At 48.7% G+C, this 25,711-nt stretch overlaps 1 protein-coding gene across 1 annotated transcript in view; it reads left to right on the plus strand.

The window, feature by feature from the left end:
• The window catches only part of ZMYM2 (zinc finger MYM-type containing 2), a 1,132,334-nt gene that overhangs the window by 971,816 nt on the left and 134,807 nt on the right, over positions 1-25,711 (plus strand). The window contains exon 19 of the mRNA XM_085621554.1: positions 9,269-9,420. Coding sequence (XP_085477680.1) covers positions 9,269-9,420 — 152 coding nt within the window. The remainder of the gene's footprint in view (positions 1-9,268; positions 9,421-25,711) is intronic.

Below are 25,711 nucleotides of genomic sequence, written 5' to 3' on the forward strand. Positions count from 1 at the left end.
CCCTACACGTTTATTGAAGGTCATCACATCCCTCGCCCACAATAACCAGTCCGGATTCATGCCTGGTTGCGCTTCTAGGTTTAATCTCCAAAGAACACATAACTGGCTGATGGAGGTCAAAGACCACTTAGCTCCACATGTCTTTCTGTTGTTAGAAGCGGAACAAACTTTTGATGCAGTGTATTGCACGTTTTTTAAACAGTACGCTAATCAAATTTGGGTTGAAATTTTGTAAATGGACGGTGCAACTATACCGCTATCCAATAGCGGTACAGGTAAACGGGAGGTTGTGGCTGGGGTTCCCCATTAGAAGAGGGACCTGGCAGGGATGCCACCTATCCCCCTCTCCTTTTTGCACTTACTGTGGAATCCTTGGCATACACCATTCGAGCGCACCCTAGGGTCAGAGGCTTCCGAATTACACCCAACAATGACGTAGAGAAGATTTCCCTCTATACCGATGATGTTCTTTCACACATAACGGAGCCCATGACGACTATACACTCTTTCAAACTATAGAGGAATACGGGAGACATTCAGGATATAAGATTAATTGGGATAAATCCACGCTATATCTCCCATGGCCCGCACAAGACTGGCCCCCCTACTGGGAAATTTGAAGGTAACTACTGAGGGTTTTAAAAATATTGGTATTTTAATGACACTGCATCAAGAAGTGTTCCACCACTGCAACATTGGAAAGGTAGTATCTAATTTTAAGAGAGATGCAGTACGGTGGAAAGATCTTCCCCTCTTGTTAGTTGGACGGGCATCCATTTTTAAAATGATTACCCTACACCAACTCCTGTATGCCCTCCAAAATACATATCACCCCCTCCCTAGGGCAATGTTCACCGGCATTATTGCGGTGGTGTGATTTTTGCTACGAAAGGGTGGACATCCCAGGATAGCACTGAAGACTTTACAGCCCAACCCATAAAACAGCGAAAAAAGTGGGATGCAAACCAGGTCATGGAACAAGAACAAATAGCTGTTGACCAGAATTTAAATATTAAGGTTATGAACTTCTCGAGTAAAACATTGTCAGAGGATATGATCTCGGTTTTACAAAAAGGTATGAGTTTCTGTCCTCCGCAATGTTGTGACATTTCCAATGTGAAAATTGATATATACAAATTTGTCAAGCACCTGGAGTTGAAGTATTTTACTACTATGCCAAAATAAATTAATCTTGTGGGCAAGATAGTCTTTGGTGACTTGTCTATTCAGGATGTTAGACATGACTGTGTTACTGTCTATAGCTGAACATGATCCCATTGCCATTCACAAGGTATAATTGAGTTCTGATTTAAGTGAAGACCGTGGCTTGAAATCTAAATCCAAGTGGACTCTACAATTACTGTGTGGGAACAATTTGGATTTATTCTATAAAGCAGTAATAGTTGATATTAATAAATGAGGGACCAAAGTTCAGCATAGACAAAGCGCACTCTAGGAGTAATCTTACACAGCGTGAATGGAAAGCTATGAAGATACTACCCTCTGATCAAAATATAATCATTAGAGAAGTGGATAAAGGAGGGTGTATGGTGGTTAAGGATAGATTGGAATATGATAATGAGATTTAGACACAGCTGAATGACAATAGGTGGTATGAGAAATTGAATCATAATTCAATCCCAGAAGCAACCAAACGCATAAAAAGTTGCTTAAAGAACCGGCAGGGATCAGGGTTGTTAAATGATGGTGAATATCATTACGTGGCTATTGATCGACCTAGATATCCATGCATTTATACATTACAGAAAGTGCATAAATAATTTTCTTTCCCTCCTGATAGACCCATAATTTCAGGGATAGGTGGTCTAACAGAGGCACTCTTTGAATTTGTTGACATTTTTCTTAGACCTTATGTGTGCAATTTACCTTCATATAAAACATTTACCAAATATATTCTAATATAAATATATTGAGTGATGTTAAATGGGAACCTGGTATGACTCTTGTGTCTTTGGATGTGGTATCATTGTACACTAATATCTCGCGTTGGAATGGTCTCACGGCTCTGAGACATTTTCTTATAGGAGGCCAGTTGAATATCTGGAACATTCTGTAATGCTGGGTACCATGTCACAAATGATTTTGAACAATAATGTATTTTTATTCAATGGAGAATGGTACAAGCAATCATGTGGGACCACGATGGGCTCCAGGTTTGCCAACCTATTCATGGGCTGGTTTGAGGCAGTGTACATCTGGGGTCCTGGTGGTTTAAAATGGAATGGTAACATTTATTACTGGGGAAGATACATCGTCATACGGACGGGGAGTCAACCTGAACTAAAGGAATTTCTTTTATTTCTTGAATGGCAATATGTATAACAGGTCCTTTAAGTTGAAATACAACAAGGAGCACCTGGTTTTCATGGATGTTGAATTATACATCCAAGAAGGCAAAATACAGAGCTGAATATATAGGAAGCCTACCTCGTGCAATTCCCTATTACATGCAAACAGTTCACATCCCAAAAGTCAAACTCAATTCTTTTTGGTGAGATGTTGAGAGCACGTAGAAATCGCAGTGAGGACAAGGAGTTTAAAAAATCTGACTGATATAGAGAACACAGGTTTCTCTCTCGTGGTTACAGTAAAGATGGGATTGTTCAAGCTGGAAATAGAGCTGAATGACTTTAGAGATAAAACAAAGCTTGTACATCTGATTACAAATTATCATCCCTTTTCCAATAAAATTTACAATATTCTTAATGGGCATTGGTCATTATTAATAACAGACGAGTCCCTTCAACAGTTTGTAACCCAACATTACATTTCGGAAAGGAAAAACACTACGAAACATGATAAACCCAAGTTATCCTACACCAAAGATTCAAGAGACCCGTCTACACAAGAGAGCCAGGGGCTCATATAAATGTGGCTATTGCGGTATGTGGAGACTGGCCATTGATAGTATCACCAAGTTCAAATACAACAGTTCATGTGAACACGAAATTGTGACACACAATGATTGCAGCACTAAGCATGTTGTTTATGGACTCATTTGTAAATGTTATATGATATATGGGCAGTACTATTAGATCAATGAGAGAATGTATATTTGAACATTATAGAGCATGTAAACAGCAAAAAACAAGATAGCCTATTGGGGTACATGCCAAAGATTGTACTGCTCAGGACAAACACATGAGCTTTAGATTTCATGGTATTCAAACTGTAGTGAATGATGCTAGAGGAGGCAATTGAGAACTTAAGTTGCGACAACTTGAATATCCTTGGATTATGGATCTATGTGTAGTGGGAAAGGGTCTGAAAAGGGATCAGGGAATGCAATATTTTCTGGTTACTACATAGTCAAGAATGCTTGACGGGTCACTACTCTTTATTTGTTATTGTGTTAGTATATTTACAGTCTTAACATGGATATTCATGTGTTTTCTCTACTTTCTCAAATTTCTTCGTTTGTAAACTGTGTATACATGCGCAAAACCAACTATGGCTAACCTGAAATAGGAGCTAATAAGTGATTATGTCCTAGCTCATATGAGATCATTCTGTATTTAACTGACAATGGAATTGTGAAATTACTAACAATTCTTATGGGTATACCTTTGAATATATGGGAGTGCTTTCACTCTTTTCTATTAATATATAACCTTTCTTAATCTCACTTTTTAAGAAAACTATTTATATTAGTTCTATATGGCAGTGGGTACTTATGATTAGCTAGATTGGGATATGGAATACATGTGAAGAACCATTTGTTCATGAATTAGCTGATGCCTTTATGAGAGCCTAATATTTTGACGGACTCGAAGATGGCCACCTGACTGAATAGTTGTGGAAGGCAGAATCCGACTTGTATTGTTTTCAAACTTACGATTGCTGATAATCAGATTTGTTTAATTAATACTCAAAGGATCTTAAAATATATGGGATCGGACGGCGGTTCTTAATATGTGACTGTACTCCGTGTTGGCACACCCTGAGATGGCTACCTTTTTGGAAACAGATTTATAGGGTAGAGTTTCTATGTGATAAGGAGTACGATAACATTGATCGCTATATTGGTTAATTATGAGGCTAGTCCGTAAATGGGCCGTATGCCACAGGTTTGTCATTTTGATACTTATGGTTTGGGGACCAGTTAGAATAATTAACGTGGATTGTAAAATTAATATCTTGTCTCACTACGTTTCATTTCATGCGGAGTCGTATTCTAATAAGTCTGGTACGCGGTAAGTATATATACCCAACACAAGATGGCGCCGGACCAGTACGCTGGTTTGTGCACACGGTAGGAGTACTCTCCTCTTGGTGAAGACAACGGAGCCGGTATTTTGTTAGCGGTTACTCTAATATGCATTTGCCTGCTATATGCACCACCGAGTTCTACTCTATGGTAGCAATAATGAGATACTAGACTATCAGTAAGCTTGTTTTTGCATGCTCTATCTCTGTATGTGTTACTGATCATGATACCAGAGTTGTGACTATTTTTGCTAATTGAACGTATACAATGTGTCTTATTTACAAAGTCCCTGCAGTAAACAGTTTCTATGTCTTTGTGGTCATCTATTTAGGGTAAAATTACCTTGTGATTTGACAGAGGTTTTGGATATGCTGATTGAACGTCTTTACTTTGTTAGGCTGTGATCCAATATCATACACGAGGAGGGATAGTATTATTTAGAGGACTATCCAAATTGTATAATATTGCTGTTTCAGATTACAGAATGATTGTTCTTCTTACTGTTGGAGCCTAAATACACATATGAAGAGGAGCATTGCAACTATTTCAATATTGGTGATTTACAAGATATTATAGATAAATTCAGGACATTTTGAGAGTTGGCGTTTATAGTTACTGTCTGCTTACGACTAGGTTTACGAAGACATTAGAAGATTTTAAAGAGTATATAACTACAGAATATTGCAGTGTGAGGACTTACCAACAGGTGAGCTAAAAATAGAAGACTTTTGAATGAGAATAGCCTCTAGGGTTATAAGGTTGCACTAGGGTGTGACTGCAAATAACAGCATGTCATGTGCCTTGTTACATGAGGTGTGATTATTCTTCACTTTTCGAGGATCCATTTGAATTCACAATAATATTGCACAATTTAGAGTACAGCATGTTTATCAACGCGTGGTGGGACTACTCTTTGTCCCTTTTCTGATTCCATCGATGTACAATAACTAATGATGCACACATGCGTGACGTGACTTTAGATATGGTTACGCTACTAACCTGCTATAGGTCTGGGATCTAGCGATGCATTCCATCTTCTTTTGGAATACCTATATACATGTTAGATGTGGGAGACACTGGATTTTGTACTATAGGCAAATACTTACTACATGTAATTCTAGTGTACAATTTCGTTTTGTAGCCCTGATGAAGTAAGTGGTTTATATACCGAATGACGAAACTCGTGTTGGCTACAGGATTGATGGAAGACATCTGAATTTATGTGAAGAAGAAAAAATTAAAGACAAAGAAAGAGCACTTTATCTTGCATTGACGTTTTTGAACATTGGGTTACCCAGAGGATTTATTAACTTATACTGAGCAATAATATGCCTGATAGCCCTGGTTGACTCCGGGAGCGCTGGGAACGGAACGCAAGAGAATTGGAAGAGTTTGGGAGGTGACTCTATTGTAGTATATCCTATGCAGAATTTTATATTGGATGAGGCGCAGTCAGGCTATAATGGCCATCACCCTAGGACGCATTAGAGTTAGACTTCACACAGTGGGGAGAGCGGGGACTACGAGATGACTTCGATGTCAGAGTGCCAGGCGCAACTTTATACACACCATATCACAACATCCAAGTGTACTGGAACGTGATCATAGAAGAGCTTAGTTCGGTCCTGGAGATCTCAATCCCGACAGATCTCAAATATGTCCTACTGGGTATCTCAAACGATGTTGATGCACCACGATCCCAATTCCTCTTTAGTGCCCTAGGCCTGGTAGTTGCTAAATGAGATGTGGCTAGGCGATGAGGGGTAGCTGAAGTTCCCACCGTTCAAGGATGGAAAAGGTTACTTATGATTGTAGTGGTTGCCCCCCAGAAATTCCGCACTGTCTGGGGACGGTGGCAAAGTTATTATGGACTTGACCTGTTGGAGGATGCCCCCCTCCACCCTCCCACCCTGCTGTTACTGATGCAAATCCTTGCACATCTCTTGGGCAAGGTGGTCAACCGACATGAATATAACGCACAGTCAATGTTGGTGTATTGTATTGTGGTGTTTTTCACCCCTTGAGCGATCATAACCCTTTCTTGGCCTCGTTCAGATGGTTTGTGAGTGAGCCCGATCCTGTGCCCTGTTTTTTAGGAACTGGTTCATCATGCTTCCCAGGAATGAAGGCTCAAATGGGCCAAGGTGGTTCCAGTGGATTTCTATCTTTACTTAATTTCCACCTGCTATGAGGATTAAGCATCTGTTTAGACGATGGGGCCCTAGATTCCAATATTCTGGCTGCCTTTGCTAATATTACTGGCTTTATTAAGTCTACCCTTACTGCCCCTCAAACAGTTCAGCCAGCACCGCCTAGTAGATGGTTTGACAAGGCTTGTATTAAGGCCCACAGAGTACTTATGGTCACCCTGCTCAGGCAGCCTTGTGATCAAGTGAAAGTCAGGAGGGCCTGAGTTTGCTATCGTGTGGCTCGTTGTGAAAGGAAGAAATCTCTCAAGGAGGAGCTCCGAGACAAGCTGATAAGAGCCTATGTTTTTGGAGATTCTGACAAGTTCTGGAGGGTCATGAACCATCCCATTTTTGCTTCTGATCAAGTAAGCGGACAGGTCTTGACCTTTTCTCCTCAGGCGTGGCGGGATCATTTTGGGGCAATTTATTACCTTGATTCCGCTGATGACCCTTTGTCAGAGGTGGGGCTCCACAAGATCTTTGCTTGCAATGGGAGGAGGTAAGGAAAGCCATTATGTCCTTGCCAGAGGGTAAGGCTCCGGGCACTGGCGGCTTTCCCGGCGATTTATTTAAATCAGCAGTGGATTTCTGGGCCCCCTTGCTCATGCAGCACTTCAATGCGACCATTAGAGGGAGGCTCTCCTCTGGTTGGAAACATTCCATCATCGCCCCAATCTTTAAGAAGGGCTGTATGGCTGACCCAGCTTCTTATCGCCACATTTCGTTGCTGGACAGTGAGGTCAGGGTGTTGAGAAGGGTCCTGCTGCACCGCTTGTCCACCTGAGCGACTGATAAGAACATCCTTTCAGAAGTCCAGTGTGGGTTTAAGGCTGGACTGGGCACTGTGGATCACACCCTGAATCTTTTCATGCCAACCTCTAATATACCAAGGCGAGGGAGGGGGCAGTCTACTTGGCCTTCATGAACCTAAGCTCAGCCTTTGAGCGTGTCAACAGAGCTAAGCTATGGGCTGCGCTTGGGACCATGATGGTCGGACTGGCCCTGCTGTCCATTTTGTATTCTTTGCATGAAGGGCTTTCCACGTCTGTTAGGTATGGGCTGGAGATGGAATGCACAATGCCCCTGGAGTTGAAAAGAGGGGTGAGCCAGGGGTGCACCTGGCACCCTTTCTCTTCACTCTTTACATGAATGGCCTGGACACTGCCTTGCTGGATCTTGGAGTGGATGTCCCGACTGTAGGGGGCCGTCTTCCTGGTTTTTTTTATACACAGACGACGCAGTCCTCATGTCTCGAACAGCTATGGGTCTGCAGCGTCTGCTAGATCTTTTATCATTTATATGGATGTTCTTGACCTTACCACTAATGATCTTAAATCCCATATTACGGTGGTGGGCCCCCAGAATATGAGATCCAAAAGTTATACAGTCAAGGGCTGTTCAATTTCCAGGGTTGATCACTTTTCGTATTTAGGGATCCTTTTGGATTCCAAACTCTCCTGGCAACCTCTTTTAAAGAAAAATGGCATGAGGTTTAAATGGGCCGTCAATGGGTTTGGTCTATTGGCAAGGCGTATGGGTCATGCCAATGTCAAGGCGATGCTTATAGTTTTTAAGGCCAAGTGCATTTCGCTGGCCTTTTCTGGCTGAAATTTGGGGCTATGTGCCCTGTCCAAAGCTCCAGGTTGCAGAAAATGCTTTCCTAAGAAGCCTTCTCAAAGTACCAGCGAAGTACCCCCTCTGAGATGCTTCACGAGGGAGTAGGACTAGGGTACATAACCGATTTGATTCTCTTGTGGCCCCTATTATATTGGTTGTCTGTCTGAGTGGAAGAGGATTTGTCTCTTAATAGGCTCATCATCCGCGACTGTATGGCCATGGACGGCATGTTGAGCATTCCCTGGTTTGCTTATATTAGGTGCACTTTTAATTCTCTGGGCTGCCCGAGTTGTTTACTGATCCAGCTGGAATAGTTAGGCAAGACATACCATGATTAAAACTGGCATTTTTATGAATGGGTGGCTGTGGAACGTTAGTCCGCGTCCCTTCACAAACGCTCTGTGCGTCATTTTATCATGGTAAAAACTGTCCCTGGAATGGGGCCCTATTTACTCCCGGAAATGTCTACCCATCATCGCAGGCTGTTAACATATTTTAGGTTTAACATGTTTAATCAGCTTCTGTTACCCAAGGGGTCTTGGTGCAAAGTTTCAGACCTTCTTCCGCCGTGTTTTTTTTTCTCTGATATGCCCTAGATTTAATCACTTACGTTATAAATGCATACACCCACTTCTTTTTACAATGGATTTCAAACAAGTTAGGCCAGCTTTTCTTATTCTTAAATTGCCAAAATCACCTACCATCTGTTTTTTTTTACTCGTTTTTTTATCGGGGGTTATTAATGAGCAGTGAATGTCAGTATTTGTTATTTTTATTTATTTATATATATATATATATATATATACACACACACACACGCTTTGTCCGTTTTAGCTTTTTATTGCTCTATTTTCATCAGTTTGTCATAGAAGCACTATTCCCTTTAACTAAATTATGTATGTTATCTGTATATTTTTGTGATTTTCAAGAAAAATCAAATAAAGTTTTTGCTTACTTACATATTGTAATGTGATGCTTTATCTCATTTGTACTGCCTGTCTCATATGGAATCACTGCTGCCTATATAACGATGCACTATGTGGCGGCTGTTCTCCAGGGCGACTGTTTTTGCTGTTGCAATGACAATGTTTGTTACAATAAGCTATACAAATATATATATATATATATATATATATATATATATTTTTTTTATGGAATTACCTATGTTTTTTTATACATACACATTTGGATTTTTTATTTTTATTCCAACTCTTTGATTTATTATGTTTTTCAGCAAAGTCTGTGAAATTAAAAGAGGACCTGCTTTTGCATGCTCCCAATGATCTAAATTTTGGATTGGCAGATTTTGTCAATCAAGTTAGAAGACCCAACGGCGAGGCTTATGCACCAGACAGCTTATATTATCTGTGCCTTGGAATTCAAGAGGTTAGTATTAAAACATAAGTCTTTAAAGTATGAGGTCCCAGCGTGCCTGTCTTTTATCCAGGTATTATATGTGTATTTTGTTTGTTTGCAGTTACCAGCTTGGCCCTATCATATGTCAGTTTTTAATGCAACAAAACACTCATTCCATATAAGTTTACATATCCCTGTGTCACAAAATATAATTACTGATTAGTTTCTTAAAACAAAATGTTCACTTTCTGTATTAAAAGTCCATTTCCAAATGCATTCACAGGCAGTTAAAACGATACCTGTGTCTATATTTTAGTGTCTAAGCTTCCACTTCATTTTGTGAAAGATGACTTAATAAACCGAGCTTCAGTGAACAATTCCTGTTTAAGTAAATTGAATTTTAGCCTAATCTGGATCTGCACTGTAGAGTGAGAAACTAAACTAAGACCCTTCTCAAAGAGCACGCATTAATTGTGATTACAGCTAACAGCGGCAAAAGTGAATGATGGCTTTTTATTATTAGTAACTTTTTGTTTTAATAATTCTCTTTAATGCTTTTCCATATACATAAGCAAAAGCAACATGATTTAATTCTGAATCAAGCAATACAGCTCACACAAACGTATTAGCGTATCAGCATCAACTAGACACATTCATTTTCTTGGCTGCACCAATTGGTAGCGATCCCACTATGACCTCCAAATCTTGACAAGGTTCCGGGGGAGGGTGGGGGGGGGGCACCCCTTTCATTTATAAGTTGTCTGTTTTGCTTTATAAATTCTCTTTTCTACTATGGCGCACAGATATATACCTCATAGCCAAACAGAGGGTCTGAGCGCCAGTATCAGGTGATGATGTCTCTTTTCGCCTAAACAAAGCAATTAATACTAACTTTTGTGTCCCCTTTTAACCATCCCTGTCTGGCATGATTCCACGTATTGCTGTTTTGGGTCTTTCGTCATTGATGTTCCAATCGACTTTCCTTGCAATGTGTATATTGGAGTACAAAAAGTTTGGAGACTGGGCATTCCAACCCTGTGTGAAAAAGTACCCGTCTGTATTTTACATTTAAGAGAATTAGAAATTGCACTTCTTCCCATCATTCATATTCTTTTAGATATGCAGTATACGGCATGAAAATATTTAAATTGGATGAAGAGTAGTCAGGCTAAAATTACAATTTGTTCCATCCTTAGCCCAATTCTCCTTCTCGGTGGGGCCAAGGACCTGTCCCAATTTATCTTTAAGTATTTTAGCAGACGAACCCATGGATGCTCCTCAATCTATGACAAGTAAGATTCAACCAAAAATCCGATCGCTCCTTAGCAGGCCATCCTTCATGCTTCTGCCCCGAATTCTTCCAACCACAAAAAGCAAACCCCATGACAAAACATTGCCTGTCACAACCAAGCAGAAACCAACCAGAGAATAAACCTGTAACCAGAACTCACACAAACAACTGAACGGTTCGGTGATCTAGCCAAAACTGTGTCCTTTCGCTCGATCATAGAGCCTGAGGAGGTCATTCTGTCTTCCATCCAACCCATCAATACAGGGGTAAAAGTGATTTCCTCAATAGATGCATGTACTCAAGATAATCGGATAACTTCCGGGCCCTAAAACATTGTCCTCTTTTTAAAAAAAAAAAAAAAAAACTACCCTGACCCCCCTGAGGCCTAAAACATACGCTTGCTCTGCATTGAAAACTACCCAAACCTCCTAAAACATTCCCTCACCACTAAGCTCCCCCAAACCCAGCCCTTAAAACTAGCCCAACCTCCTCCCCCGCCCTGAGTCTTAAAACTCTAAACTCTGGCCCCTTCCAGAAATTACCCCACCCCTGCCAAGCCCACCCTGAGACCTAAAGCGAAACCCAACCCTGAGCCCTAAAACCTTCCCTCATCCCTAAAACCCCCACCCCCCCTGAAAAAAATAAAAGCCCTCTCGGCCACAGCCCCACGTTCCTGTCTGCTTCCTGTTCGGACGTGTCCTGTCCGATGCATCCAGTCAGTCTCCCAGCTATTCCGGACAGCTAGACCGTGCACTGCCTTTACCACGGATATGCGTGGTTGAGGGATATGCGTGATTAAGGCAATCGTGGGTTAGCTTGCGGGGAAACTGCACGTGTGGTTCAGCCCACGTAGGAAAGACCATTTCCCCCTTCAATGATATGTGCTGCGTCAACTATATTACAGGGAAGATAATTCACATGGGCTTCTGGTTTAACAGACAACTTGCATATCAAATTCTGGGCCAGGCAGATGACCTGGCATCCTGGGGCATCGTTGTGACGGAGGCAAGAGTTGAGCCTTATCCTTCCATTTTACTGAAGCACAGGCTTGCAGAAACTGGTTATCAATTACCACACATCCAATTGGCCCTTAAAGCCACTTGCGGCCCTTCAACCGGGCTCCTTAATAAAGACGAATTTACCAAAATCAGATTCATTCTGAGTCATGCAAGTAGTTCAGAAATAAGGCCATCAGCTTTTCCTTCACATCTGCCTCTAAACAGTTAACCGGACCCAGATTATGTCTAGTGGGTTCAGTTGACCACAATACTGCACTCAGTGCCTCCTAGTACACACCCCTAGGCTTCAGCAACATTTCCAAGGTCTACATAAAACCAAAAAGAACTAAATCTGAGAATCCTAAGCTGGAACATAACAGATCTTAGAAAGAAGGTGGGGGTCAAGGACTGGACCACTTCTATAAAAACAAAACACGATATTTGCAGTTTTCAAGAAAACCTGGGCAACAGAGAGTACCAATTGTTATGGCTCTATATCCTACAGTCATTTAGCCTTAAAACAGACAAAAAAAGGCTGAAAAGAATCATTGTGTGGGCTTCTACCGGACTTTAAACCTATGCTGCATTGCCCTATCTGCAGTAAGCAATAGCATCCAACACCTAAAGCTAAAAAAAGATCAATTGGGCTCTAGACATTTTGAATATATACATATGCCTGGCACTGCTAATGAACTTTTGTACGTCTTTAGTACCCTTGAGTTGCTTATTGATAACATGCATTGCGAACATGACATGGCTCACTGAGCAGCCCAACATTTCAGGGGTCAGACTAATAACATATTCATTTTTGTGGTGATGTTAACACCAATTTGCACCAGTTTCTACTCGAGTGGACTGTACTGGAAGAAGACCTTGCATAGGGCATTCTGCTGCCCAACTATGCTTGCTGTATTGCAAGCAAGAAAGCGGAACAACTGAGCCCCCTATTAATATTTGCAATCCTGCATCCTTTAAATGGTTGCACTCCATCAGACTCACCAGCGCAATGTACTTTCAGATCAGGTAATCGCAAAAGCTTAATAGATCATTTTGTATTGAACATAGAAGATTGGCATTTGCTCACTGACATGTTGGTGGAGTACAGACTGAAAAGAGACCACAGTCCACTCCTACTACTGTTATCCTTTCTGCTAGTGGGTCAGACCTGCCAATCAGGCTGCGGCAGCTCCCCCACAGTAAAGTCGGCCTCAGCCTCAAGAGCAAACATGTGCTTTGGAGATACAAGCGCCGAACATCCCCAAACTTATCAGCACTCAAACAGTAGGAGCATTATCTCACATCTCTACTTAAGTATCACATGTTCTCTAGGGGATACAGTGACCTTGAGGTTCTTCTAGCTGCAATAGCCAATGTATGGCATGATATAATCAATGACTGTAAAAATGCATTACAATGCTCTCCCCTCCAATGGTTAGATGGAGAATGCTACAAGCTCAAGAGAGCCCTTGAAACCGCACTCAATAACAGACATGCTATTAGAGATGGGAAAAAGCACCTTTCACAAATAAAAAAGAACTACAAGCATGTAATCAAGTTTAAGAAGACCAGCTTTGCCTTCGGCCAAGGAAGCCTGCCGGGTCTAATTTAATCCAAAGGACACCAAAAGATTCTGAGAGCAAGTGAGTTAGAGTTTCGAGGGCCTTCTAAAACACCTAGACTCTAATATAGCCGCTGAGGACTGATTCCACTGCTTTATTACCTTATACTAGTAATTTCCCAACTCAACAGATGTTCTCGAGGACAGTTCACTCATGAATACTTTCCCCATTGTTTACAACTGGGGTTAGGTCCCCCGATGCTCGGTAGCAAGATCTTAATTTGGGTAAGGTCTATGAAGTTATCCATATTAAAAAACCAATGAAAACACTCGGCCCGGATAAAGTACCTTCAGATTCGTACCAGAACAACTATGCTAAGTGGTGCCCTGCCTTAACATTTGCATTCAAATCCATCTGGCTCCACAAGGTAGGACCTGCCTCATGAATGACCGTTCTCAATGTACCCATCCACAAGAAAGGGCAAAGAAACAATCTGACTAACAACTGCCTATCTCACTTTAAGATGGAGTGGGCAAGATTTTCAGCAGACTACTACTTTCATGGCTGGAAATATGGATGGGTACAGGGTGGATCACGCATCCTCAAGCAGGCTCCTGAAAGGGGCAAAGGACAAGCGATCAAGTAATGAGGTTGCATTGTATATGCTGCAAATACGTTCTACTGAGAAACACACTAATATACATGATCTTTATTTTTCTAAAAAATGCTTTCAATGGACCAGGCCTGTGGAACACACATAAGAAATATGGCTTACCTGACAAAGTGACAATTGCTGAACATCTTGATCAAATTACACAGCAACAACATAACTAGGGTAAAATGAGGCCCTAAAGGGGAATGTACACAGGCCTTCAGAATCCCCACAAGAGTCAGACAAGGTTGTGTCCTGGCGCCTGAATTATTTAATCTGTTCAGATTGACACAGGCAAAACCCTCTCTGAACTTTACTTGCATGTCTCCAAGCTAGGAGAGGGCCCAATACCCATCATGTTACTTGCCGATGGCGTAGTACAGCTGGATTACGCTGAAAATGTCATGCGCTGCATCCAAAAATGCTTTGAGCTATTCTGTTAACACAAAAAAACTGACCTGGTAGAGGAAAAATTGTGAAATGGCCAGTTGATGGTGAAACTAACCGCTGCATTTAAAGTTGGTATTTCTGTTACATTGAACACATTTTTACATTGAAGTTTGAATCGATAAAATATTATATGTGTCATACGTCCTGAGGAGTATTTGGCAGAGTCGCCAAGAGCATCTACATGTGGAGTAATGGGAAAAAATCGGCAGATGAAGACTGCATTTATTTAGCTAGTCTAACGCCAACAAAATGATATGGGGGGTGTTAGAAAGCCATTTGGTAAGAATAGCCCAAGCCTGTAGCACAACTTTAAGGAGTTTTCTTCTAAACTCAGATGGTCAGTTTGTTTCTTACTTTGCATTCTTATCTTGGGGAGCTGTTGAATGGCATATTCCTTAATCCTACAATAGTATGGCCACTAGCACCGATACCCTAAAAGTAGTGCCTATGGTACCATCAATACCCTAACTCCAAAAAATGTTAGAGAAGTTCATCAGACAGACTTGGCCATTTCTTCTTCTTTCAAGCAGTCCGTTTAGTCTTCCAGAATTGGGGTACTTCCTGATCGATATGGTGAGTTGATGCATATAGCAGGATTATTGAGAAAAACTAGTCTCTAGACAGTAGGTCTTCATTTCAAGTAGTGTACAGTGGCTTTTAGACAGATCACCAGGATACATTTCTGGTTGTAAATGTAGGGTGGAAGCATATGCAGATGCAGATGTTTTCTGCATGCTGTGTTGTTGGAAAGGCATTATTTCATTCACTAGATTATACTTTATACAATTAAATATGTAAAAACATCTGTGAGAAGTTGGCCTGATGTATGATGTCACTAGTTATAGTGTACACCTTATATCAGTCCAAATACCCTTATGGTGATTGGTTGTAAAGTCAACCTTATAGACCAGCTATAAGTGTATTTATTCTAAGCAAACCCTCAGCACTCTTTATGAGATTAGAGGTAAGTACAACACAGTCTTATTTATGCATACATTAAGTCACACAGGTAAGTAATACAGTTAGGCCCTAGGGGCCACGCAAACCATATACTAAGTAAGTGGTATAAGAACCACTGTCACGGAAATAGAGTAGGCCTAGGCCTAGGGAATCGCTGGGGCTACCCTACACTAGCGTTAGTTAGGAAGTGGGAGGCCCACGGGATTTGTGTGCAGAGTGGAAACACTCACGCGTAATGCGTAAAAGTCAATAGCAATAGTACAGTTTAGAAAACGGTAGATTTAGGACACTTCCGGAGTAGCTAGGAAGTTGAGACTTGAAAACTAGACACTAGGATAGTCACTATCCTGATGAGCACCGGAGTACCCAAGTTACCTAGCCCACAGGCTGCGGGTGCATAGGGGTGAAGATGCGTCGTTTTCGTCGTCGACTCCTATGGATGCCTGAAGAAAGATGCTGACGGGCAGTCAGTGAAGAGTGTCCGGTGGATCCCAAGGCTGGGATCAAGAAGAGAAGAAACCTGCAAGCAGAAGGGACAGAGTCAAGGTCACTAGCCAGTGACCACGTGGAACCAGGAAGGAACCAGGCGATGTCGTGAAGAGTTGCAGGTGAAGGTGAAGCTTGTCGCTGCAGCCAGAAGGACCAGGAAGCGTCGAGGACGACCAGGACCAGGAGGCGAGCTGTCCCACGAAGGCTCTTGCTGTCGGCGGTGTCGAAGTTGGACTAGGACTCACCAAGCCTTGGCAAGCGGAACCCACGAAGAACAAAGGACTTGCTTCTGGTGCAGACCAGGAAGGTCTGGGGTGCTTCTTCTTTGCAGAGAAGCGGGAGCCAGTCTGGAGGAGCCAAACCAGCGCAGAAGATTTCAGGGTGCGTCGTCACAGAGGCCACTAGCCAGCGGGCAAGCAACCGGACAGACGCGGCAAGCAGGAAAATGCTGAAGGGCCCCACGCAGGACTCGTGGAGTGTGGGGGGCTGATCTTCGGTGCAGATGGTGCTTGGGGTTGGGGCTTCTCAATCCCCGGTGCACAACTTCGAGGGTACCTCAGAAGCTGCGCTGTAAGTTACTAGCCACTTTTCCCAGGTAGCCGGTCCCACGTCTCTCGTCGCCTCCACGGATCTCAGCTCTGCTGCAGATGTGGATGAGGGTCGGAGAAGTCTGGAAGTCAAGGCTCTGGTCGGGCTCTGCAGTCGGTTCCTCGTAGAACGGTCGCAAAGCAAAGGGTAGTCTCTTGATGGTGCCTGTTTGCACAGGGTAGCCACTCCTTGGCTACAAGGGAGATTCTTCAGTCTTCTTCTTTCGTCGAATGTCGAAGGTCCAGAGTTTCTGTTCAGTTTTGCAGGTTCAGGATAATCCAAAGTCTTGAGGCCCAACTCCCACTCTTATACTAATCTGGGGGGCTGGGATACCTGCTAGGTCACGCCTTATGGGTGGGACCTGGGAGGGGGTGGTTACACCCACTTCCCTTTGTCCAGTTTCGCGCCAGAGCTGGGGCTGGAGTGCCCCAGCGCCGGTTTGAACTGGACTATGCAAGGAACACCTTGTGTGCCCCAGGCATGTCTCATTCCTTTCAGCCCACCCTGCCCCAATACACTAAAGGCTGTCTGGGGAGGTGCTAGCACCTCCCCAAGCAGGAAACCTATTGTCCAGGCCTCCCTGGCTGGGATCACTCCCAGCTGCAGGAGGTCAGACTTGTGTCGTGGCAGCAGCATCCATTTTGTGATGCTGAGGCTTTGGTCAGAGGCTAACAGTTGAAGTATGATTTTAACATGTCTTTCCCTCTAGAAGGGGGGAATAATATTCTCATGTCCAGAAATGGCATGGGGGTATTATTCCACAGTGTTAGACACCTTACACGACATGTTTCGATAAAGCCAAACCATAGTTACCATAACCGTCTAAGATTATAATCAATCAATCAATCAGTGACACTTGTAAAGCGCGCTACATACCCGTAGGGTCTCAAGGCGCTGGGGGGGGGGGAGGGGGGGGTGCCGCTACTGCTCGAACAGCCAGGTCTTCAGCTTCTTCCTGAAGGAGAGGTGGTCTTGGGTCAGGCGCAGGTCGGTCGGGAGGGAGTTCCAGGTCTTGGCGGCCAGGTAGGAGAAGGACCTTCCTCCTGTAGTCGCTCTTCGGATGCGGGGGACGGCGGCGAGGGCGTGGTTGGCTGATCGGAGGTGGCGTTTGGGAGCGTGGAAGTTGACTCGGCTGTTGAGGTAGCTCGGGCCTTGGTCGTGTAGGGCTTTGTGTGCGTGGGTGAGGAGGCGGAAGGTGATTCTTTTGTTGACGGGGAGCCAGTGAAGGTCTCTCAGATGTCCGGAGATGTGGCTGGTTCGTGGGATGTCGAGGATGAGTCTGGCTGAGGCGTTCTGGATCCGCTGGAGTCTCTTCTGGAGCTTGGCGGTGGTACCGGCGTAGAGGGCGTTGCCGTAGTCCAGTCGGCTGGTGACGAGGGCCTGGGTGACGGTCTTCCTGGTCTCGGTGGGGATCCACCAGAAGATCTTCCGTAGCATGCGTAGGATGTTGAAGCACGCCGAGGAGACGACGTTGACTTGCCTGGTCATGGAGAGGGAGGAGTCAAGGAGGAAGCCCAGGTTGCGTGCATGGTCTGTCGGTTTGGGTGCGGTGCCCAGGGCGGGAGGCCACCAGGAGTCGTCCCAGGCGGAGGGTGAGGAGCCCAGGATGAGGACCTCCGTCTTGTCCGAGTTCAGTTTCAGGCGGCTGGTCGTCATCCACTCGGCTACCTCTTTCATCCCTTCGTGCAGGTTGGATCTGGCGGCGGCGGGGTCGTTGGTCAGGGAGAGGATCAGTTGGGTGTCGTCGGCGTAGGAGATTAAGCTGAGGTTGTGTTTGCGTACGATGGCCGCGAGGGGGCTCATGTAGACGTTGAAGAGGGTGGGGCTCAGAGATGATCCTTGAGGGACGCCGCAGGTGACTTCGGAGGCCTCTGACTTGTACGGTGGTAGGCGGACTCTCTGTGTTCTTCCGTCGAGGAAGGAGATGATCCAGTCCAGCGCCTTTAAGAGTATATGGTAGGCTATATCATAGAACAGCTATAAGGACAAGGTTCCGAAAGCTGCAGACAGGCTCAGCTCATGCTAGAGCACCATCTCACATGTTACCAAGCACTCTGCCTCCAGGATTGTTAAGGCCTGCCATAGGAGTGACTGATAGGTACACATGTGTCTATATATAAGGTAGATATAGATATACTACACCTAAGCAAGGGGTGATTACACGACCTTGCCCCAGCTGAGTGATCAGCCAGTTGTGTCAAAATGGAAGGCCAGGCCAGGGGTGGCATAATACATGCTGCAGCCCCTGGGAGGCCTAGGGTACACCTATGCCCTGGGTACCTAGGGTACACTGTACAGGGTCCAATAAGGTGATCCTTACCAATTGGTTATGTACCTAGGGTACATGGAGTCCATTTTAAAGAGAAAGCAGACAGCCTGAGACCCTGAATGGCAGGATCTCAGGCCAACTAAGTCGAAAAACCAGCTAGACACTAGGCAAAAAGTTGGGGGTAACCATAGTCAGATATCCACCTTCCTACAACATCTAAAGGTATGAGGCACATAAAAATATAAATGCTACTTAGAAAGCCACATAGAAAGCAAATGCGGTGCGGTAGCAGAAGGCTAGAGAGTACATATTTACAGATCTTTATGAAGGAGTCCCATTCCAAGGAGGTAAAATAGTGTGATGCAAAGGGTAGTGTCAAAATTAGAACTGAATCAAAAAGTGTGATTCCCACTAAGAACAGACAACCTAAGTATGATCCGTGACTGACCAGAACCTGCTTAGGGAGAGTAATGGTGCAACATTATATTTGACCGCTGAGGTCAAGATCTACAAGCTGTGGAAAACAAATCATATATGCTTACCTTTTTAAGTTTGGAAATTGAGGCACCTATGTTAAAGGGAACCATAAAACAGAAATCCCACCTCAATATAAGAGCAGTCAGACTATTTCATGCTTCATCACATTTTAATCTGCATCCAGAAACCTAGATGTTCGAGGCATATGAGCTGCAGATTACACACTATGCATAGATCGCCATCTGGTGTTGGGCCCGGATGTTTGCACTTGTTTTTGTCCTGGAAAGTCTTTGGAAGTCACGAGATAGGTGACTCCTCCTTTGGATCATATCATAGTGCGCATGGGCATCGGCTCCATCCTCAGATTGTTTTTTTCCGCCATCGGGCTCGGATGTGTTTCTCGCGCTCCAGTTCGGAACCGGAACAGTTTTTTTTTCTTTCGACGCGCAATCCTTCCCTTTTCAACGGTATTGTCTCGATCACGTTTTCCCAATCCACGCGACTCTCAACAACTTCAAAGCCTTCGATTCTGGTCGTCGACGAAGGCCTTCGGGCCTACCTGGGCCTTATCTGGCTCATGGAAAGGACGCCATTCAAAAAGTGTCCTCGATGTGGGTCGAAGTTTCCCCACACCGATCTGCATGAGGTGTGCAACCTCTGCCTCTCACCGGAGCACGAGGCCAGAGACTGTCTAGCTTGCGCATCTTTCCGCTCCAATAAGACAATTCGGGACCGACGAGCTAGAAGAACCATGGCTCGCTCGTCGTCTTCGATCCCCGACGACATCTTCCAAGAGGGCGTCGATGTGCCAGAGCAGGGGTGGGTCGAAGAAGGCCTAGTCAGCGCCTCCGAAGCTGATGACTCCGACGTCGAGGACATCACTCCAGCACAGAGGGTCGCAAGTACAGATGTCGACCCCGACCCCAACCCCCCCTCGACACCATCTAAAAAGGCTTCAGTCACACCTTCGGGCCCAGGTGCACACCGAGAGACTGCTTCCCATGCCCCGCCTCCAGGCCCAGTAAAGAAGCCTACTAAGCCTTCAGGTGACTCGGGCTCGAGTCAGCCTACCCTCGGTGCCGAAAAACAGGCACAGAAAAAGAAGCCATCCTCCTCCTCGACCGCTGCTTCAACATCCAAGCACTCTGCGTCGAAGACTGGCACCGGCTCCTCAACACCAACAACACATTCTGAGCCGACCAAAAAACTGCCACCAAAGGGCCCCGACTCCCATGCTTCAAAGCCGAAAAAGACCTCTGAACGGAGGAAACAGATTCCATCAGCCAAAGACACTGCAAAACCACACGGTTCCAAATCCAGAAGCGCTACCGAGTCGGCGCCGAAAGAGCCTACGGAACCAACACAATCTGCACCGAAGGATTTGCCTCCCACAGAAGAAATGTTTCGCCCAGTTCCTACCCAAAAAACTCTTGTAAAGGATCCTAAGACTGGTCACTTGATGCTTAGCATCAAGAAGCGACCACTAGATACGCCTGCACCAGCTCCACCACCTAAAAAGAGAGATTTTGCTGCCTCTCCATTAAGGATCCCTCCTCGCTCTCCTCCTCCTCCTCGCTCTCCTCCTCCTCCTCCTCCTCCCGCTCCCCCTCCTCCTCCCGCTCTCCTCCTCCTCCTCCCGCTCTCCTCCTCCTCCTCCCGCTCTCCTCCTCCTCCTCCTCCTCCTCCCGCTCTCCTCCTCCTCCCGCTCTCCTCCTCCTCCTCCTCCTCCCGCTCTCCTCCTCCCGCTCTCCCCCTCCTCCTCCTCCTCCTCCTCCCCTCCTCCCGCTCTCCTCCTCCTCCTCCTCCCCCCCTCCTCCCGCTCTCCTCCTCCTCCCCCTCGCCTTCTCCCGCTCTCCTCCTACTCCTCCTCCCGCTCTCCTCCTCCCGCTCTCCTCCTCCTCCCGCTCTCCTCCTCCTCCTTCCGCTCTCCTCCTCCTCCTTCCGCTCTCCTCCTCCTCCTTCCGCTCTCCTCCTCCTTCCGCTCTCCTCCTCCTCCCGCTCTCCTCCTCCTCCCGCTCTCCTCCTCCTCCCGCTCTCCTCCTCCCGCTCTCCTCCTCGCTCTCCTCCTCCTCCCCGCTCTCCTCCTCCCCGCTCTCCTCCTCCCCGCTCTCCTCCTCCTCCTCCCCGCTCTCCTCCTCCTCCTCCCCGCTCTCCTCCTCCTCCCGCTCTCCTCCTCCTCCCGCTCTCCTCCTCCTTCCGCTCTCCTCCTCCTCCCCGCCCTCCTCCTCCTCCTCGCCCTCCTCCTCCTCCCCGCCCTCCTCCTCCTCCCCGCCCTCCTCCTCCTCCTCCTCCCCGCCCTCCTCCTCCTCCCCGCCCTCCTCCTCCTCCTCCCCCCGCTCTCCTCCTCCTCCTCCTCACCCTCCCGCTCTCCTCCTCCTCCTCCTCACCCTCCCGCTCTCCTCCTCCTCCTCCCGCTCTCCTCCTGCTCTCCTCCTCCCGCTCTCCTCCTCCTCCTCCTCCCGCTCTCCTCCTCCTCCACCTCCCACTCTCCTCCTCCTCCTCCCACTCTCCTCCTCCTCACCCTCCCGCTCTCCTCCTCCTCCTCCCGCTCTCCTCCTCCTCCTCCTCCCCCTCCCGCTCTCCTCCTCCCCCTGCTCTCCTCCCCCCGCTCTCCTCCTCCCGCTCTCCTCCTCCCGCTCTCCTCCTCCCGCTCTCCTCCTCCCGCTCTCCTCCTCCCGCTCTCCTCCTCCTCCTCCTGCTCTCCTCCTCCTCCTGCTCTCCTCCTCCTCCTCCTCCTCCCGCTCTCCTCCTCCCGCTCTCCTCCTCCCGCTCTCCCCCTCCTCCTCCTCCTCCTCCCCTCCTCCCGCTCTCCTCCTCCTCCTCCTCCCCTCCTCCCGCTCTCCTCCTCCTCCCCCTCTCCTTCTCCCGCTCTCCTCCTACTCCTCCTCCCGCTCTCCTCCTCCCGCTCTCCTCCTCCTCCCGCTCTCCTCCTCCTCCTTCCGCTCTCCTCCCGCTCTCCTCCTCCTCCTTCCGCTCTCCTCCTCCTCCCGCTCTCCTCCTCCTCCCGCTCTCCTCCTCCTCCACCTCCTCCCGCTCCTCCTCCACCTCCTCCCGCTCCTCCTCCACCTCCTCCCGCTCCTCCTCCACCTCCTCCCGCTCCTCCTCCTGCTCTCCTCCCGCTCTCCTCCTCCTGCTCTCCTCCCGCTCTCCTCCTCCCACTCTCCTCCTCGCTCTCCTCCTCCTCCCCGCTCTCCTCCTCCCCGCTCTCCTCCTCCTCCTCCCCGCTCTCCTCCTCCTCCTCCCCGCTCTCCTCCTCCTCCTCCTCCCGCTCTCCTCCTCCTCCCGCTCTCCTCCTCCTCCCGCTCTCCTCCTCCTCCCGCTCTCCTCCTCCTTCCGCTCTGCTCCTCCTCCTCCCGCCCTCCTCCTCCTCCCCGCCCTCCTCCTCCTCCCCGCCCTCCTCCTCCTCCTCCTCCCCGCCCTCCTCCTCCTCCCCGCCCTCCTCCTCCTCCTCCTCCCCCCGCCCTCCTCCTCCTCCTCCTCCCCCCGCTCTCCTCCTCCTCCTCCTCACCCTCCCGCTCTCCTCCTCCTCACCCTCCCGCTCTCCTCCTCCTCCTCCCGCTCTCCTCCTCCTCCTCCCGCTCTCCTCCTGCTCTCCTCCTCCCGCTCTCCTCCTGCTCTCCTCCTCCCGCTCTCCTCCTCCTCCACCTCCCGCTCTCCTCCTCCACCTCCCGCTCTCCTCCTCCTCCTCCCGCTCTCCTCCTCCTCACCCTCCCGCTCTCCTCCTCCTCCCGCTCTCCTCCTCCTCCTCCTCCCCCTCCCGCTCTCCTCCTCCCCCTGCTCTCCTCCCCCTGCTCTCCTCCCCCTGCTCTCCTCCCCCCGCTCTCCTCCTCCCGCTCTCCTCCTCCCGCTCTCCTCTTCCCGCTCTCCTCCTCCCGCTCTCCTCCTCCCGCTCTCCTCCTCCCGCTCTCCTCCTCCCGCTCTCCTCCTCCTCCTCCCGCTCTCCTCCTCCTCCTCCCGCTCTCCTCCTCTCGCTCTCCTCCTCCCGCTCTCCTCCTCCTCCTCCCGCTCTCCTCCACCTCCTCCTGCTCTCCTCCACCTCCTCCTCCTGCTCTCCTCCTTCTCCTGCTCTCCTCCTTCTCCTGCTCTCCTCCTTCTCCTCCTCCTCCTCCTCCTCCTCCTCCTCCCGCTCTCCTCCTCCTCCACCTCCCGCTCTCCTCCTCCTCCACCTCCCGCTCTCCTCCTCACCCTCCGCTCTCCTCCTCCTCCTCCCGCTCTCCTCCTCCTCCTCACCCTCCCGCTCTCCTCCTCCCGCTCTCCTCCTCGTCCTCCTCCCGCTCTCCTCCTCGTCCCGCTCTCCTCCTCCTCCTCCCGCTCTCCTCCCGCTCTCCTCCTCCTCCTCCTCCCGCTCTCCTCCTCCTCTCTCCTCCTCCTCCTCCTCCCCGCTCTCCTCCTCCTCCCCGCTCTCCTCCTCCTCCCCGCTCTCCTCCTCCCCGCTCTCCTCCTCCCCGCTCTCCTCCTCCTCCCCGCTCTCCTCCTCCTCCCCGCTCTCCTCCTCCTCTTCCCACTCTCCTCCTCCTCCTCTTCCCACTCTCCTCCTCCTCCTCTTCCCGCTCTCCTCCTCCTCCTCTTCCCACTCTCCTCCTCCTCCCCGCTCACCTCCTCCTCTCCGCTCTCCTCCTCCTCCTCCTCCCCGCTCTCCTCCTCCTCCTCCCCGCTCTCCTCCTCCTCCTCCCCGCTCTCCTCCACCTCCTCCCCGCTCTCCTCCTCCTCCTCCCCGCTCTCCTCCTCCTCCTCCCCGCTCTCCTCCTCCTCCTCCCCGCTCTCCTCCTCCTCCTCCTCCTCCTCCTCCTCCTCCTCCTGCTCTCCTCCTCCTCCTGCTCTCCTCCTCCTCCCGCTCTCCTCCTCCTCCCCGCTCTCCTCCTCCTCCCCGCTCTCCTCCTCCCCGCTCTCCTCCTCCCCGCTCTCCTCCTCCCCGCTCTCCTCCTCCTCCCCGCTCTCCTCCTCCTCCTCCTCCCCGCCCTCCTCCTCCCCGCTCTCCTCCTCCTCCGCCCCGCTCTCCTCCACCCCACTCTCTGCCCCCGCTCTCCTCCTCCGCCCCGCTCTCCTCCTTCCCCTCCTCCCGCTCTCCTCCTCCCGCTCTCCTCCTCCTCCTCCTCTTCTCCGCTCTCCTCCTCCTCTTCCTCCCGCTCTCCTCCTCTTCCTCCCGCTCTCCTCCTCCTCCTCCTGCTCTCCTCCTCCTGCTCTCCTCCTCCTCTTCCTCCCGCTCTCCTCCTCTTCCTCCCGCTCTCCTCCTCCTCCTCCTGCTCTCCTCCTCCTGCTCTCCTCCTTCTCCTCCTCCCGCTCTCCTCCTTCTCCTCCTCCCGCTCTCCTCCTCCTCCTCCTCCTCCCCCCGCTCCTCCTCCCGCTCTCCTCCTCCTCCCTCCTCCTCCTCCCTCCTCCTCCTCCTCCCCGCCCTCCTCCTCCTCCCCGCCCTCCTCCTCCTCCCCGCCCTCCTCCTCCTCCTCCCCGCCTTCCTCCTCCTCCTCCTCCCCGCCTTCCTCCTCCTCCTCCTCCTCCTCCCCGCCTTCCTCCTCCTCCTCCTACTCCCCGCTCTCCTCCTCCTCCTCCCTGCTCTCCTCCTCCTCCTCGCCCTCCTCCTCCTCCTCCTCCTCCCCGCTCTCCTCCTCCTCCCGCTCTCCTCCCTCCTCCTCCTTCCCGCTCTCCTCCCTCCTCCTCCCCACTCTCCCTCCTCCTCCTTCCCGCTCTCCTCCCTCCTCCTCCTTCCCGCTCTCCTCCCTCCTCCTCCTTCCCGCTCTCCCTCCTCCTCCTTCCCGCTCTCCTCCCTCCTCCCCGCTCTCCTCCCTCCTCCTCCTTCCCGCTCTCCTCCCTCCTCCTTCCCGCTCTCCTCCTCCTCCTCCTCCCCGCTCTCCTCCTCCTCCCCGCTCTCCTACACCATCCCCTACTCCAGTAGATGATGATTATAGCATCCCAGATGTCCCTTACATCTCACAAGAGGACATCTATCCCTCCAGGCCTTCCCCTCCAGAGGACACTATCGGCTTTAACCAGCTCCTCCACAGAGCTGCCCAGTACCACATGGTTGACCTAAGACCCCGTGGAGGAAGATTTTCTCATGGACACTTTTGACACCACACAAGTCCACCTCAATTTTACCCATGCTTAAGGGGGTCATTAAGCATGCACCAGAGGTCTTTAAAGACCCGGTCAGGGCTCAAGTCATCAACCCTAGGATCGAAAAAAAAGTATAAGGCCGCCCCTACTGAGCCAGCCTACATTAAAGGGCCCGCACCACTAGACTCCCTTGTAGTCTCCAATGCGCGAAAAAGAGCCAATTCCCAATCATCAGGTGACGCACCACCACCAGATAAGGAGTCTAAACTGGACGCCTCTGGCAAACGAACGGCGTCACAGGCGGCAAACATATGGCGCATTGCCAATACTCAAGCGCGGTTAGCTAGGTATGACAGGACACATTATGATGAACTTGAGTCCATAATGCAGCACCTCCCAGACAGGTATAAAAGTAGGGCCAATGAACTCACAAGAAGGTATAACAATTACGAACACCTCCATCCGTTGTGCCTTAGATGTAGCGGATACCTCCTCAAGGGCAATAAACACCAGTGTCCTTATGCGTAGGCATGCCTG

The sequence above is a fragment of the Triturus cristatus genome, chromosome 8 (genome assembly GCF_964204655.1).
Source record: "Triturus cristatus chromosome 8, aTriCri1.1, whole genome shotgun sequence".
Lineage (NCBI taxonomy): Eukaryota > Metazoa > Chordata > Amphibia > Caudata > Salamandridae > Triturus > Triturus cristatus.